At 49.8% G+C, this 17,823-nt stretch overlaps 1 protein-coding gene across 10 annotated transcripts in view; it reads right to left on the bottom strand.

Moving 5' to 3' along the window:
- Nucleotides 1-17,823, bottom strand: part of FAM234A (family with sequence similarity 234 member A) — a 31,094-nt gene that overhangs the window by 1,029 nt on the left and 12,242 nt on the right. For 3 of the 10 annotated variants that reach the window (XM_036825631.1, XM_036825632.1, XM_036825633.1), the window contains 11 exons: nt 10,630-10,677; nt 10,015-10,312; nt 3,575-3,694; nt 3,144-3,335; nt 2,218-2,348; nt 1,855-1,987; nt 1,571-1,700; nt 1,085-1,225; nt 770-845; nt 474-629; nt 82-184 (listed from right to left, as the gene is read on the bottom strand). In XM_036825631.1, the coding sequence (XP_036681526.1) occupies nt 82-184; nt 474-629; nt 770-845; nt 1,085-1,225; nt 1,571-1,700; nt 1,855-1,987; nt 2,218-2,348; nt 3,144-3,335; nt 3,575-3,694; nt 10,015-10,279 (1,447 nt within the window). In that variant the 5' untranslated portion in view covers nt 10,280-10,312; nt 10,630-10,677. Of the gene's footprint in view, nt 1-81; nt 185-473; nt 630-769; nt 846-1,084; nt 1,226-1,570; nt 1,701-1,854; nt 1,988-2,217; nt 2,349-3,143; nt 3,336-3,574; nt 3,695-10,014; nt 10,522-10,625; nt 10,678-17,823 lie in introns of all 10 variants that reach the window. The other 7 variants (XM_036825635.1, XM_036825634.1, XM_036825636.1 and 4 more) reach the window with 3 other exon arrangements.

Genomic DNA, 17,823 nt, shown 5'->3' with positions numbered 1-17,823 from the left:
GGACATGGCCATCAGGTCCCGGGACCGGCCAGCACGGGCCTCCCATGGCTGGCGGCCCGGGCCCATGCGGGGCGCACTCACCCTGGAAGGTGACAATGGGGGTGGAGATGTTGGCCAGTTCCAGCAGGACTCTGGGCAGCGTGGGGTGGAACATGTACAGGCGGTGCCTGGCGGATCCGGGCTCCTGCAGGGAGTGCAGCGGGGGCATAAGGCTGACCCTCCCGGATGCTCCTGACCGTGACCACACCCAGAGCTGTGTCCGCCGGGGTCCCACAAAACACCCACCTCCCGCCCCCCTTCCCCGCCTGACCCTGACCCTTCTCGGTTGTCTTCCAGCTGCCGCCCCTCGCACCCACTTCCTCCCAGAAAGCCCGGACCCCCTTGTCCTGCCCACCCTGCATGGCTTCTATCTATCTGCACTCAGCCAGCCACCGGCTCCACCCCATGCCACAAACTAGGACCCAAGACTGTACCGTCTGGTTGGCACCAGCCAGCTCGTGGAGGCCCCAGAAGAAGAAGGCGGAGCGGTGGTCTGCGGTGGGCAGGCTGGCGGACCGCGGGTCTCTGGGGAGGCCTGGGAGGGCCTGGCTCCACAGGACAGCCCCGGAGCTGAGGTCCAGGAGCAGGATCTGCAGAGGGAGGAGGGGCAGCACAGGGTTGCGTCCCTGAGGGCGGCTCACCGAAGCCTCTGGTCCCCACTCGGCCTACGGCTCAGAACAGCTTCCCTCAGCTACGGGCAAAGGTGAGACCCAGGAGCAAGTGCAGCAACCTGTCTCTCGGAGCCGGTCCCGTTCTCAATGACCATGGCCGGGGTGTCGGGTTTGTAGTAGCCGAGGATGGGTTTTCTGGAAGGAGAGTGGAGAGGAGGGCTCACACGGGCCTCTGAAGGAGATACCTGGGATAGGCTGCGGCTGCTCCTGCACGGGCCGGAGCTTTGACGCCAGGGGGTCTCACTCCCCTCCCCAGGGCAGGGTGGCACCAGGTGACAGGCAGTGGCCTCTGGCAGAAGCATATGGGCCTTGTCCAGGGGTGGGGGTGGGGGGACACGCTGGGGTACCCAGCTCCCTGGAGAAGGACCCCATACCTCAGGACCTGGGCTGCACCGAGGGTCCACCTGGGCACCAGCTCCTGCCCGTCCAGCAGCACGCAGGCCTCGGCACTCACGAGAAGCAGGTCTTCACCCACCTTCCCCGGAACGTTCATCAGGTAGCGGACAGCTCCCGAGCTACACGGGCAGGAGGGATGGGATGGGGCCCCGGGTAGGGTTGGGGACGGGACCCTCCCCAGCGCTGCCTGCCGGGCTGTTTCCCTCAGGCTCCCAGGGCTCAGCCTCATCTTTCTTGCTTCTCCAGTTTCAAACTAAAAGGAAGGCCCTCACTGGATGCAGCGACCAGTGAGCCCGGGGCGGGGCCCATCTTTGCCCCCGTTTTTATTCGTCTTCTGTTTGCCGGTTTACTGAGTCTGAGCTCAGGACAACCTCAGACACCTGACACAAGGTAAGGGCCCTGTGCCCGCCCTACGGCTCCTCCTCGCACCCGGGGCCCCGCGCACAGGCCCCCACACCCCCGACCTGTGCTCCTGCAGCCTGTGGGAGGTGGCGTTGAGCCTGCCCTCCCAGAGGGGGTCGCTCTTGAGCGAGCTGTCCCTCCCGGTGGCCTTCTCGTACAGGCCCTTCACTGAGTGGCTGCAGAAGGAGGTGCCTGTGAACAAAGAAGAGCCTTGCGTCACCTGTCAGCGGGCGATGACTTCGAGTCCCTGGAACAACAGCGGGAGCCACTAGCCCCACACCTGCTTCCTCCCAGGTGCCAGCAGGCCCACGAGGGAGGCCGCCCTGGGGCAGCGGATGCCACGTACCGCAGGGGATGAGGACGTAGTGGGCACCTGCACTGGTGACATAGAGGATGGAGCCGCTGGTCCCGTCCACACCCAGGCTGCCCGGGGGGCCGACTTGCTGCCCGGTGCTGCCTGAATAGACATAGCCGTTGACCTGCAGCGCACGGAGGAGAAGGGGATCAGGCCCACCCGCTGGGTCGAACCTATAGTGTCTGATGCCAGGAGACGTGGGGCCGCCCGCACCGTCCTCAGAGCTGCGCCCATGGCACCGGTGGGAAGTGCACTCTCTGCCACTCTTGAGGGGCCCAGAAGTGCCCGCCGGGTCTGCAGGCACCCGAGCTCGGGGCAGCGAGGGAGGCCACGTGGCTGGAACGAGGGCCGTACCTGGTTCTCCTCCTGGGTGAGGACCAGCAGGTCTGGGACCCCGTCAGCATCAATGTCGGGCACCTGGAGCAGAGGGCTCAGGACAGACACGTTCCCCCCGAAGCTGCTGGGATGGCTCCACAGGGTCTCCCCTAAAACCAAGCACAGGGCCCGTGTGCTGCCATGGAAACAGACATGCGTGTGTAGCCGCCTGGCGCCCATAGGCACGTGTCAGCAGCATCACTTTGGGGCAGCACGGCCCCCTCCTTTCTCTCATCCTGTTTCCAGTGTTTGGCTGATGCAGATCCTCCCCCTCAGATGGGCAGGGCCTGGCCTCCCTGCCACCCACTGGGGTCACGCATGCAGCCTCTGCCCCGTGCACAGGATGAGAATGAAAGTGCAGCCTTGTGGATGGACCCGGGGACTGCAGGTCCTGGCCTGACAGCATCTGACCCAAGTACAATCTGCCCACACCCGTTTTTAGTCGGATTCTTCTCTTCTTAAAATATTTCCAGCTTGCTCTTTATTTTCCTCCCTACTCTTCAAACCACAACTTACAAAGGAAGTGCTGCTACCCCCAAACCTAGCATCAAGGCACAGAATTCCTTAGGGCTTTGGAAAAGGACCAGGGCCTGTTGCCTTAAGGCGGAGACTGCAGGTCTCAGGGCTCGAGCTAGCCAGACCCAGACACCCCATCCCCGGGGCCTGCCCCATGAGCGGGCGTCAGCAATGCCCCCACCCCCTCCAGGTGCCGTGCCGCAGCCACAGACGGGACTTAGGAGGGGACGACAGTGAAGTGTGACTCCTCATGGGGCGTCCCCCTCCCACCCGTGCCTGCCTTCCTATCCAGCCACGCCGCCCACAAGAGCCCGGGCTGACCCTCCTCAGAGCATCCTGGCATCGGACCCGTGTGTGGAGGCCTGGGGGACCCACGGGAAGCAGCCTACCTGTGACCGAGTCAACTGCAATGAAAGGGCCAGGTCTGCCGAGGATGATGCAGGCAGAAGACGCCCCGCTGCCCCTCGGCTGGGGGACACCGCACTCCACGAGGGCCCTGTTCTGGGCCACGGGCCTCTCCCAGAGGACGGTGCCGTTGGCCCCCGACACAGCGGCCACAAAGGTGCAGGGGGAGGAAAAGCCTGGAGGGAGAGACCCAGGTCTGCAGGGCTGAGCGTGCCGGCCTCGTGCTGTGGCCCTGCCCTGGGCTCCGTCCCTGGATCCCTGGTGTTGACCCCATGGGGTCAGCAGCCCAGCGGGGAAGGGGAGTGACATGAAGGTTCCCAGAAATTCCACCAACTGCTTCCCCCAAAACCGAGAGGGCGAGGGGATTCCTCCTGCTGCAGGGAGCTCCTCATTTTTTGGGTGAAAACAAAATTACCTTCATCAGCACAGGAGAGGCTGAAATTGCTTCTGCTGCTGTTGGTGTTTTTATAAAGAAAGAGAACATCCTGGATCCTGTCCTTGTTCACGTCTTCTGTGGCCAGAAAGTCATAGGCGACTGAAAAGGAAACCACCGACTACTTTCCCAGGCCAGGCCTGACGCGCCCCACTCTGGGCGCCGTGGGGCTGAGTGCCAGGTGCAGCTGCCCGCAGAGCGACCACCGGGAAGCGCTGCTTCCTCGTGGGCTGGCAACCCCACACCCCTTCAGAGCAGCAGCAATTCTTCATCACTTGGGTGTCAGTTGTTAAGGACACCTGGGCATCACAAATGGACGTTCTGCACACCTTCTGCTCAGGGCCAAGTCCCTCCCTAATCAGTCTGGGGTCTGGAGTCCACATGTCCACACTCACAGGGGCTACCCCTTCCTTCATGCAAGGACTCAAATGATAAACTACATGCTTTAAAATCAAACACCAAAGGAACAAAATGAGGCCCTTACCTCACTCCAGATACAAAAATGAATTCAAAATGGATCAAAGACCTAAACTTAACAGCTGAAACTGTAAAACTCTTAGAAAACATAGGGGCTAAATCTTCATGACATTGGTTTTGGCAATGATTTCTTGGATATGACACCAAAAGCACAGGCAGGAAAAGAAAAAAACAAGTAAATTGTACTTCATCAAAGGACACCATCGAGGGAGTGAAAAGACACCACAGAAGGGGAGAAAATATTTGCAAACCATACCTCTGATAAGGGATTAATATCCAGAATATACAAAGAACTCCTACAACCCAACAACAAAAACAAACAACCCAATTCAAAAATGGGCGAAAGACTTGAATAGATGTTTCTCCTAAGAAGATATACAAATAGTCCATAAACACATGAAAAGATGCTCAACATCACTAGTAATAAGGGAAATGCAGATCAAAACCATGAGAGGACCTCCCTGGTGGCGCAGTGGTTAAGAATCTGCCTGCCAATGCAGGGGACACAGGTTCGATCCCTGGTCCGGGAAGATCCCACATGCCTCGGAGCAACTAAGCCTGCGTGCCACAACTACTGAGCCCATGCGCCTAGAGCCCGCAAGCCACAAGTACTGAGCCCGCGTGCCCTACAGCCTGTGTGCCACAAGTACTGAGCCCACGTGCTGCAACTACTGAAGCCCAAATGCTCTGGGGCCCATGTGCTGCAACTACTGAGCCCACGTGCTTCAACTACTGAAGCCCGCGCCCCTAGAACCGGTGCTCCACAACAAGAGAAGCCACCGCAATGAGAAGCCCGCGCACTGCAACGAAAAGCAGCCACTACTCACAGCAACTAGAGAAAGCCCACGCGCAGCAACAAAGACCCAACGCAGCCAAAAATAAAAATAAAATTATGAAAGCAGGGACTCAGACAGTTACTTGTACATGAATGTTCAAAGCAGCATTATTTACAACAGCCAAAAGGTGAAAATAACCCAAGTGCCCATGGATAGAAGAATGGATAAACAAAATGTGATCCATCCATACAATGGAGTATTATTCACCCATAAAAAGAAATGAAGTTCTGCAACACGCTACAACATGGATGAACCTCAAGGACATTACGCTCAGTGAAATTAGCCAGTCACAAAAAGACAAACAGACAATTCCAGTTATATGAGGTACTTAGAACAGGCATATTCTAGAGACTAAAGTGGAACAGAGGTTACCAGAGGCTGGACAGGAGGGCAGGATGGGAGCTGCTGTGTGTTGGGCACAGAATATCTGTTTGAGATGATAAAGGTTTTGAAAATAGTGATGATGGTCAATGCAGCATTGTGAATGTTTGAATGCCACTGAATTGTTCACTTTAAAATGGCGATTTTGGGGTGATGTGTATTTTACCATAATTAAAAATAAAACTGAATACTAGACACAAGACTTCCAGAATCATGGAGTGAAGAGCTTGGCAAATAAATCCTCTCCTCCAAAAATAACAGTAAAATGAGGCAAAGTTGTCAAAAGCACCCATTTCAGGACGCTGGAACCAGACTGAAGGCACACCTTGAATCAAGAAGCACTGATTTAAGAAACACTATTGAGCCGTGGGTTGGAACAGCGGGCGTCTGGGGCCTTTCACCTTGGGCTGCTCCCATGCTCACCCGCCATCAGCCGGGTACCACAGTGGGTGAGATTAGAAAGCAGCAGCTTCCTGCCAGGGGGGCTGAAAACAGGAGTGATCTCCGGGGCAGACCAAGGGGAGGCCAACTTTGGAGCAAGCTCCAGGGTGAGATACACATAGGGAGACGGGCCAGAAAGTGAGACACCCTGGTTGGTTCTGATAAGACCCCACATATTCCGGGCAGTCTGAAGGCTTCACCCACCATCAGGAGAGACGAGAGATGGCCCTTGCTCTCTCCACATCTATGAGGACAAAGTCATCACCAGAAAAGAAAGCTGTGTTTGGGAATTCACTGAAGGCCCAGAGGTTAGAACCCCATGCTTCCACTGCAGGGGGCATGGGTTCGATCCCTGGTCAAGGAACTAAGATCCTGCAAGCCGTGTGGCATGGCCAAAAAAATAAAATAGAATGGGGCTAATAATCTAAAAAAAGAAAGAAGGAAAGAAAGAAAGGGAAGAAAGGGAGGGAGGAAAAGCTATGTTCAATATCCGTCACTAATTACAGACACAAACTAGCAAACTGGACCCAGCAACCTGAAGAAGTGATTGTACAACATGATCTAGTGGGTTCTACCTCAGGAACACAAGGTTGATTTAACATCTGAAAATCAAGGTGATATGCCAGGTTCACAGAATAAAGGACAAAAACCACACAGTTGTCTCACAGACAGAGAAAAAGCATTTGACAAAACCCAACACCTTTTCATGATAAAAACCCAAACAGATAAAAGGCATCTACAAAAAGCCTACAGCTATTAGCACACTTACTGCTGAAACATGTAATGTTTTATTCCCAAGATTGGGAGGAGGATACCTGCTCTCACCTCATCTGTTCAACATTGTACTGGAGATTCGAGCAATGAAATCAGGCAAGAAAAAGAAATAAAAGGGAAGGAAGAAGTAAAACCGTCTCTCTCTTTTTTTTTTTGCATATTGCATGATTCTGTAGGTAGGAAATTCTAAATACACTCATACACCCCTACTAGTCTAGTTAATGAGTTCAAGGCCACAATTTAAAAGGTCCATATAATAACCAGCAGTGTTTCTATAAACTACCAAAGGGAACTTGAAAATTAAATTCACACAACAATTCCTATCACAAGAGCATCAAAGAGAACATTCAGTGGTGGGGGAGGGGTGGATTGGGAGTTTGGGGTTAGCAGACACAAACTATTATGTATAGGATGGATAAACAACAAGGTCCTACTGCATAGCACAGGGAACTATATTCAATATCCTGGGATAAACCATAATGGAAAGAATATGAAAAATAATATATATATGTACAACTGACTCATTTTGCTGTAAAGCAGAAATTAACACAACATTGTAAATCAACTATACTTCAATAAAATTAAAAAATATGCTTAGATAAAAGTACTCATAAAAAAAAAGAGAACATTTTGGAATAAATTTAACAAAAGAAGTGCAGGACTTGCCCACTGAACACTGTAAAACATGGTTCAGAGAAATTAAAGATCTAAACAAATGGAGACATACCCCCTATACGGGGACTGCAAGGTTGGATACTGTTATGATGCAACTCTACCCAAACTAATTTATAGATTCTACACAATTTCTGTTAAAACCCAAGAAGTCTTTTTTACAGAAATTGACAAGCTGCTCCTAAAATTTTATAAAAATGCCAAGGACCCAAAGAGCCAAAACGATGTTGAGGAGAAATAAAGGAACAGAGTTGGAAGACTTCCGTCTGTGGAGCTGTGGAAATCAAGACGATGCGGCACTGGTGTAAGGATGCAGAAGGACAGAACACAACTGACGGTTGAATGCGTTTCAGCAAAGGCGCCAGGCCACTCAGTGGGGGAAGGACCACGTTCCCGACACTGTCGACATGCACACCTCCCACCTCCAGACTCACGGGAGCTCTGCAGCGTCAGTGCCGAGAGCAGGGAGGTGCCCCTGTGCCTCTGAGCCGGTCCTGCTGGGAGGGAGGCATGTGTGACCATTTCTAGAAATCCTGCCACTTGCTTCCACCAAACACTCTACACAAAAACGACCTCAAAATGGATCCCAGACCTAAACGGCAGAGCGAGAACTCTAAAACTTCTCGAAGAAAAAACAGGAGAAAATCTTCATGACCTTAAATTAGGCAAAGAGTTCTTAGACATCAAAAGCACAATCCATGCTAAAAAAATGATACGTTTGACTTCATTAAAATTTGAACTTTTGTGCTTCAGCAGACAGACACCCTACAGAAAATAAAAAGACAAGCCCCAGATGGGTCACAAATATTCCCAAATCACATATGTGATGAAAGACTTGTATCTGGAACATATAAAGAACTTAAAAAATTTTTATTGACATACAGTTGATTTACAATGTTGTGTTAAAAGAACTTTTATAACTCAATAATAAAACAATCATATTTTTAAGTGAGCGGAAGATTTGAATAGACATTCACCAAAGATGACGTAAGAATGGCTAATAGCCCACGTGAACATCATTAGTCACCAAGGAAACGCAAACTATAAACGCAATTAGGTACCACTTCACACCCATTAGGAAGGCTACACTAAAAAAGACAGAGATATCCCTGGTGGGGCAGTGGTTAAGAATCCACTTGCCAATGCAGGGGACATGGGTTCAAGCCCTGGTCCAGGAGGATCCCACATGCCGCGGAGCAACTGGGCCTATGCACCACAACTACTGAAACCTGCACGCCTGGAGCCCATGCTCTACAACAAGAGAAGCCACCGCAATGAGAAGCCTGCGCGCCGCGGTGAGGAGTGGCCCTCGCTCACCGCAACTAGAGTAAAGCCCTTGCGCAGCAACAAAGACCCAATGCAGCCAAAAACAAACAAATTAATTAATTAAAAAAAAAAAAGATAATGACAAGTGTTGGCTAGGATGTGGAGAAGCCAGAATCCTCTCCCACACAGCCAGTGGGGACATGAAACGGTGCAGCTGCTGGGGAAGGCCTGGCAGGAGTCAAACACAAACTACCACGAGGTTCAAGAGTTCTGCTCCTGGCAACCTACCCAAGAGAAATAAGACGTATGTCCACACAAAGATTTGTACACAAATATTCACAGCAGTGTTACTCATAACAGTCAAAAACTGAAAACGATGCAAATGTTCACCAACTGGTCAATGGACGAATACTCTGGTCTGTCCACACAAAGGAACATGCTACCACATGGATGAACTCACGTAAGTGAGAGAGGCCAAAGATGCATCTTACATGATTTCATTTACATGAAACGTCCAGGAACAGCAAGTATATAGAGACGGGAAGCCCACTGGCAGCTCCAGGGCTGGAGGCAGGGCTGGGGCCTGCAGGTAAGGAATAGTGTAGGGATGATGGATGTGCTAAACACTGGATTGTGGCGACAGCTGCACAGGTGCTCAAGTCTTTTTTTTTTTTTAAACAAGTTTATTATTATTTTTAATAATAGTTCTTTAATTAATTAATTTATTTATTTTTGGCTGCGTCCGGTCTTAGTTGCAGCTCTCTAGTTGAGGTGCGCAAGCTCAGTAGCTGTGGCTCATGGGCTTAGTTGTCCCACGGCATGTGGGATCTTAGTTCCCTGACCAGGGATTGAACCCGCGTCCCCTGCATTGTAAGGCAGATTCTTTACCACTGGACCACCAGGGAAGTCCCAGTGCTCAAGTCTTAAACTGACTAAGAATCATCGAATCGTATACTCAAAGCAAGTGAATATTATGATACATAAATTATATCTCAATTAAGCTGCCAAAAATAAACACAAACAGGTATTACTTCACCCTCTCAAAATTAGGCACCAAATTCTGAACAAAATTGACCGTCAGTGGGGCTTAAACAAGAAATTCCCCTTATTCCACCAGAGAGGGCTTCAAGTCTGTGCAAAGAAACATTGCCAGGCTGTCGGCACCCACGCCCGCTGATACGGGGACAACTCCCAAGAGGCAGGGAAGTGCCCAGAGGAAAGCTGACTCAGCAGCTCCCATAAAGGCCAAGATTTTATGAGAGAGAAATCAAGTGTGCTCGACTGCGGTGGGGCGGACTGGAAACTCGGCTGGCGCACGTCAGGGAGACCCAGCCACAAATCTGCTGCCTGGTTTTCACATTTAGAACAGCCTTCACTACATCTATTCTGCCAGTTGCTCTGTTTTACTAATGTATTTTTAATTCAGAAAAGTAACCAAATGGACCACTTTCCTTTCCTGACCCCCCTCCCGTCCTTCCTGAGGACGCTCCTGTTTCCCTGAGAGGCGGCCCCCGGCCCCCAGACTCCAGGGGACCCAGGGACACTCGGCGCCCCTGCCCCACAAGCCGCCCGCACCTGCTGCCTCGTAATCGATCCTCCACACCCCCTGTGACGCCGGCCGGTCTGGACATGGGATGATGAAGGAAACCACGAACACCACGAAAAGGCAGATGAACAGCGAAAGAAAAAAGGCCACCATCCGGCACCGGGAGAGGCGGGACTGCGGGGGCGGCTTCACGCTGGTTTCCTTTCCCGCTGGGTTTCCCAGATGCTCCTGCACCTTCCTGTTCTCGTTCTTCAGCGGGTGGATCTCGGCTTCTAAGTCCTTGCTGTCCATCATCGTGTGCACACCCCCAAGCTCACCTCTTGGCCACTGTGGTGGCGACACAGGAGAGGCAGTCAGGAGCCCCAGGGGTGGCTGTGACCGCGGCCCATCAGCCCAAGAAAGGGTGTCACAGACTCCACTGGAGAAGGCCTCTAACTCAGAAGGGCAGTGGGCGTACAGAGGCAGCACGCAGGACGGGTTTCCCTCTACGCTCCGCAGCTCCTGCCTGCTGACCCGGGCAGGCCGGCCGGGCTAGACTACGGCAGAGCACGCATTAAACATTAACTATTAACTGAGGCACCTCTGACCGGCCTCCCGCCCCGAGTCGGGGTCAGCCCCCCAGGGAGGGGGCTGCACTTACTCACCGGGTGACCCAAGCGAGCTGCGAGGTCTGATGGCACCTGTGTCCTTCCCTGTGAAAGGAAAACAACAGCGTTTACAAGACTCTGAGGGTTAAAGCAGTAAATGCACAGAAGCACTTATAACAGTATCTGACACACAGTGAGCACTCAAGCTAATTATTATTGGTAACAAGATAAAGTCAGGCCGGGGGGTTGGGGGGATGGGGGACGACCTCCCTCCTTCCTGCCCCTCCTGCTGGCAGCACCGGGCGTCGTCGGGGAGGAAACCTGGGGCAGCCACCTCGCAAAACAAGACGGAAAACACTTCTGAAGTTGAACCACAGACAGAGTGGGCCTGACAGCTGGAAACCTCCATCACCAAGCTTTGTGCTCTTCATCGTGCGAGAAAGAAACAAATTTCTGCCTGGCGTAAGGCAAGATATTTGTTATTTTAGTCCTTTTTAAACAGCCAAACCAGTGTCCTAACTAACACAAATTATTTTGAGAGGCTGCAAGGGATCAAAGGGCCTGAGTGGGTTATAAGCCTCATCTACCCGAGAGGGAGGCTGTGCCAGTGGTTAAAACCAGGACAGCGGGAAGGGCTCCCTCTGGGAAGGGGTGGGTTAGGGAGGCGAGAAGAGACAACAGAATGCTGGTTTTCTGTATAAACGTCTTACCTTCTGACTTTAACTGTTTTTCTCTATTATTTAATAAAAATAATTCATTTAAAAGCCTGTGTACACAGCCACTAGAGCAGCTTTAGTAATAAAATGTAAAATGGCAGGGGTGGGTGAGGAGGTGGAGACCCTGGGAAACACAGTTGTGCACAGCGGCGAGGAGGAAACACAGCAGCCGCTGTGAAACGGCCTGGCGGTTCCTCAGACGATCAAACACAGAGCAACTGTCCGACCCAGCAGCTCCACTCCTAGGTGTCTTTCCAGGAGACCTGAGAACAGGGACTTACACAAACACCTGTACACAAATGCTCTGAGCTTCACTGTTCAGAATAACCCCAGTATCCATCAACAGGTGATGGATAAACAGAATGGGGTCCACCCACACTGTGGACTATTACACAGCCATGAAAAGGAGTGAAGCTCTGACACAGGCGATAGCATGGACGAACCTCAAAAACATGATGCTTGGTGAGATTATACAGACACAGAAGGTCATGTATCGTATGACTCCATTTATACGAAATGTCCAGAACAGGCAGATCCCTGGAGGCAGAAAATAGATGAGTGGGTGCCAGGGGCTGGGGGAGGGGGCTGGGGGGAGTGCTAATAGGTGAGCCTTCCTTCTGGGATGGTAACAATGGCTGCAAAACCCCACGCATGTACTAAATGTCAGTAATGGTAAAGTTCATGTTGTGTGTATGTTACCACAATTTAAAAAGAAAACCAAACAAACCTCTGTGCCTCCCCCTAGTGCTGAGACATGAGTTTTAACATCCTGCAGTCAGAAAAGGTGAGACTGTCAAGGTAATGAGCTGGACACAGGAAATCAAACAAGGACTCGTGACCAGGGGCCTCCTCAAGCCCAAGCATCTTACCCGTGGGGCGGGAGGTGGGGGCCCGTCTGGGAGGGATGGGAAAGAGCCGGCAGCAGAGCCTGGATCTACCTGGCGCATCCAGCCTCTGTGGTCCCAGCGAGGGGTGTGTGAAATATTTAACACGCGTAGATTCTTTTAGCAAAGGAAAGAAAACTGAACGAGAGACCAGAATGCTAAAATTATTGATTTTAAAAGCTCTATCTATAAAGTTCTCTTTCGTAAGAGCTTTAGAACATTGGGCCAGAAACTCAAGCTCTCTCAACCACGGCTGTACAAGCAGGAGGGCACCTGCTCAAAATGACAACCACTCACATTCCACCTACAACCCTGTTTCCCAGACCTCGTTCACGGCTGGCACACCTGGAGACCAGGTCTGGACAGGGAATCCGCTTTCACAAACGCAGGCGCATGTGGGGATTGCAAAGTGCTGGTGAAATGCAACCAGGCAGTCTGTGAACGCGGGGGGGTGAGCACAGAGGTCCCTCCCGAGCCATGATCCTCACCTTGGACACATTCACCACCCGATCAAATCAGCCTGTCTGGGTGGGGCCGGGCAGGAGGCGACTCCCAGGTCCAGCCACAGGAAAAAGCGCTGGCCCAAGAGTCTGCCCTTTTGCTGTGGTCACCCCACTCTCACCATCACATGGCTAGATTCTTCCTGCCTCCTGCCCTGCCATGGAGACGCCACCTCCCCATTGCCAGCCTGGAGGAAAGCAAAGCAAAGGGAGGAAGAGCCCCTTCCCTCCATCCAGCTGCCTGGGGGTTCTTGTCCTTGGAGTTCTCGGCAAGCTTAGTAAAGTAAACCCCAATGCCGACCCCAAGCTAGTAAGTTAAACCATTCCCTTTCCTAATCAGTCTTTGACTCCCTAAGCTAAGAAACAAGGACAGTGCAAAACAGTTACTGATGTAGTTTGGTTTTTTTTTTTTTAAGTCAGCAATAAATTTATGTGATACAACGTGTGAAAGATATAAAAGCATAACTGCCCTTCCTCTTGTAGCCCCCAGGCTCAAGAGGAGAAGCATGGTACTAGTTTCTTACGGCTCCCTCCAGAAATATTCTGTGCACTGAAAACCATAAAGTGTGTTTTAAAATGTGAGTAGAATAATCGAGTTATAAACCTGACCTCTGAAAATTAAAGGAAATATGAGCCCAAACTATTCTCTAGTCCCTGCTACACAGGTTTCCTTGTTAAGTCAGACCAATGGTGCATCACGGAGGGAACACAAGGAATGCTGTTGGTCCCCCAGTGAGGGCGGAAAGAACCCCTTCCCCACGCTGCCACCCATCTGGATGTAGAAGCAGAAAGGGAAACTCTCTCCAAACGGTCCTTAGCAACACAGCTGGGGAGTCAGGTCAGCACCTACAGTCTGGCCAAGCCCACGTGCAGGGGAGGACAAAATAAGACCCATCACAGACCTGATGGAGGACGGACAGAGGCTTCAGGAGGCCAGCCCCCTCTGCAGGGGCCAAGGCAGCCCTGCGAGACCAGCACCCCGTGGGCTGACCTGGTCCAGGGCCATGTTGCGATAAACATCCCTCCAGGAACCACCTTTTTAACCAGCAGACATTGGCTTCTAAAACTGTGAATGAGCCACTGAGACATCTGTTGAGGTCCTAAACTGATCTGAGATCAAAAAGAATTTGTGAGAAAGTCGTTTAAAATCGCCAATGAGGGGAATTCCCTGGTGGTGCAGCGGTTAAGAATCCGCCTGCCAGTGCAGGGGACACAGGTTTGAGCCCTGGTCTGGGAAGATCCCACATGCCACGGAGCAAGTAAGCCCGTGTGTCACGACTACTGAGGCTGCGTTCTAGAGCCCACGAGCCACAACTACTGAGCCTGTGTGCCACAACTACTGAAGCCCATGTGCCTAGAGCCTGTCCTCCACAACAAGAGAAGCCACCGCAATGAGAAGCCCACACACTGCAACGAAGAGTAGCCCCCGCTCGCTGCAACTAGAGAAAGCCTGCGCGCAGCAATGAAGACCCAACACAGCCATAAATAAATAAACAAATAAATTTACAAAAATAATAAAATAAAATCACCAATGGGATCCCCACCTCAATCTTAGCTTAGTATTTTATTTGCAGCTTGAATCATTTAATTCTCATGAGCATATTAGTTTGAGAATGTTTTTCTAAGTTTTATACCCTATAAATGAAGACCTAAAAAATTACTCATTATATAAAATGAAACATAGCCAACGTGCAAGATTCATTTTCACTTACCTAATAAATCACTTTCAACAAATACGTTAATATTTTCTTAAGGAATAATGATTTCCAGTCATTCAAAAACTAAAAATCAAATGTTCTGTGCCAGGAATTGTAAGTGTGCCTTTCTAAGATCATTTTTGTGTGTCATTATTTTTATTCTGGAAGTTTTAACTAATCAAAGTGGTGGTTCAAAATAAAATTTGGAAAATTTAGGAGCGTATTGATTCTGTTCCTGTAACAGAATTTCATGGGAGGACTTCCCTGGTGGTCCAGTGGGTAAGACTCCGCGCTCCCAATGCAGGGGGCCTGGGTTCGATCTCTGGTCCGGGAAGTTCCACATGCCATGTGGTGCAGCCAGAAAAATAAATAAATAAAATAAATAATAATGATGTCTCTTGGCCAGTTTGACTTTTTAAAAAAAAAATATTTATCTATTTATTTATTTATTTGGCTGCGCAGGCTCTTCATTGCGGCATGCAGGATCTTTAGCTGTGACATGCGGGAATCTTTTAATTGCTGCATGCGGGATCTAGTTCCCTGACCAAGGATTGAACCCACGTCCCCTGCATTGGGAGCACGGAGTCTTAACCACTGGACCACCAGGGAAGTCCCTATTTTGACTTTTTAACACATGGCATCTTTACTAAGTGCACTGGAAGGTCTGTCGTTGGCAGAACTCGTGCAGTAACTTGTGATGATAAGTCACTGGACCCATGATAGACACTGCAAATAGCGCACATTACAGCCACTGTGGAAAACAGTGTGGAGGTTCCTCAGAAGACTAAAATAGAATTACCATATGATCCAGCAATCCCACTCCTGGGTATATACCCAGACAAAACTATAATTCAAAAAGATACAGGGAATGGGGCTTCCCTGGTGGCACAGTGGTTAAGGATCCACCTGTCAATGCAGGGGACACGGGTTCGAGCCCTGGTCCGGGAAGATCCCACATGCCGTGGAGCAACTAAGCCTGTGTGCCACAACGACTGAGCCTGCGCTCTAGAGCCCGCAAGCCACAACTACTGAGCCCATAGGCCACAACTACTGAAGCCCGTGCGCCTAGAGCCCAGGCTCCACAACAAGAGAAGCCACTGCAATGAGAAGCCTGTGCACCGCAACGAAGAGTAGCCCCCACTCGCCGCAACTAGAGAAGGCCCACGTGCAGCTATGAAGACCCAACGCAGCCAAAAATAAAATAAATAAAATAACTTTATTAAAAAAAAAAAAAAGATACATGGAATTCCCTGATGGTCCAGTGGTTAGGACTCAGCGCTTTCACTGCGGTGGCCTGGGTTCAATCCCTGGTTGGGGAACTAAGATCCTGCCAGCTGTGCGGTGAGGCCAAAAAAAAAAAAAAAAAAAATACATACACCCCAATGTTCATAGCAATGCTATTTACAATAGCCAAGACATGGAAACAACCTAAATGTCCGTTGACAGATGAATGGATGAAGAAAATGCAGTACATATATATAATGGAATACCACTCAGCCATAAAAAAGAATGAAATGATGCCATATGCAGCAACATGGATGCAACTAGAGATTATCATACTAAGTGAAGTAAGTCAGAAAGAGAAAAACAAATACCATATGATATCACTTATATGTGGAATCTAAAATATGACGCAAATGAACCTACCTATGAAACAGAAACAGAATCACAGAGGAAGACTGGTGATTGTCAAGGGGGAGGGGGTTGGAGGAGGGATGGACTGGGAGTTTGGGGTCAGCACATGTAAGCTTTTATATATAGACTGGATAAACAACAAAGTCTCACTGTATAGCACACAGAACTATAGTCAATATCCTATAATAAACCATAATGGAAAATAATATTAAAAAAGGCATATATATATATGTATAACTGAATCACTTTGCTGTACAGCAGAAATTAACACATTATAAATCAACTATACTTATGTTAGCTATAAAATCATAAAGAGAACATCTTGTCAAGCTCCAGAATCGACACATACTTTTAGGCCATAAGAGTTCAGAGTTTTATTCATAACTTTGTAAAATGCTATTTATGTATGAAACAAAGCAAGAAAACATATTGAGAGGGGTTATGTTTACAGAATACTTCTTCAAGGTGTTACTTTTCTTAAACGTACATGCATATTTAAGTAATATTTAAGGAAGTCAAGCAAAGTAATAGTACAATTCCACTGTTGTGTACGTTGTCAGTGACAAAAATAAAAATGCTTTGGTGGTTAAAAAAGAGAAAGAGAGAGAGAAATTAGCACCAATATAAAAGAACCCTAAATGCATGTACATAAGGTACAGGATGGCGAGAAAGAGCAGATTTTGAAGCTGGGCTCGGTAGTGAGCTCTGCCTCTGGACCGTGGCTTTCCTCAGTTTCTTTTTCCTATTAGGTTGTTGGGAAGGTTCGGGTAGTGCATGTAAAGCTGGGGGCTGAGTGTGCGGCGGGGGCGCGGGGGGGGACTCCCTCCATCGTTGTCACCACCCTCTCCCTGTGCTGCTCCTTCTCTTTCCAGACACAGAGACCTCAGGCATCTCACCAGCGCCCTCTTTTCCTGTTAAACGAAGCGTTTCAAGCCTGGAGCTGCCCAAGGAGTTGAGGGTCTATATTTGAGATCCTGAGAACCTGAACTTCACTAAGGAACACAGTCTCTTTGCACTGAAGGCTCCCAAGTCCTCCAGTGAAGTCCCATGACCTCCCACCCCTCCGTAAGGGGGCTTCACAAAGCCTGGGTCCCACACCACTGGCAGCACACAAGACAATTTAGGTAGTGCCAGGTGAACATTTTTATTTCTAGTTATCTCTGTATTTTTTCACGGATGTCTTTCCGTTTATGGTGACAGTGGTCTTAGACTTCCAGTAACTGATAAAGGTTCTTTCCTTAACTGTTTATTTTGAAGTTACTGATTTATAGGAAGTTGCAAAGATCATACCGAGAGGCCCCGTCTCAGCCTTCCCCAGCGGTTACAGCACAACTGCAGAACCATATCAAAACCAGGAAAGCGACGTTGTAGTTCTATGCCATGGTGTTCCCTGTGTAGATTCATGTATATCAAGATACAGAACTATATTCCATCACCACAAAGAGCCACACCCACCATTCCTCTCCCCTGGCAACCACCAACCTGTTCTTCATTTCTAAAATTTTGTCATTTGGGGAATGTTATGGAAATAGAATAACATAGTATGTGAACTTTGAAATTGGCTTTTTTCACTCAACACAGTGCGCTTGAGGTCCCTCTGTGTTGCTGCTGTATGAATACAGTTGAGTCCTTGTATTGCTGAGTAGTCGTCCCTCGGTATCCACAGATGCTCAAGTCCCTTACATCAAATGGGATGCACATAACCCTACACACACACCCCTCGCTGTACACCTTAAATCATCTCTAGATAACCTGTAATACCCAGTACACTGTAAATGCTATGTAAACAGTTGCCAGTGTGCATTGAACTCAAGTTTCG

This window comes from Balaenoptera musculus, chromosome 15 (genome assembly GCF_009873245.2).
Source record: "Balaenoptera musculus isolate JJ_BM4_2016_0621 chromosome 15, mBalMus1.pri.v3, whole genome shotgun sequence".
Lineage (NCBI taxonomy): Eukaryota > Metazoa > Chordata > Mammalia > Artiodactyla > Balaenopteridae > Balaenoptera > Balaenoptera musculus.
This window is presented reverse-complemented; position numbering and strand designations above follow the sequence as displayed.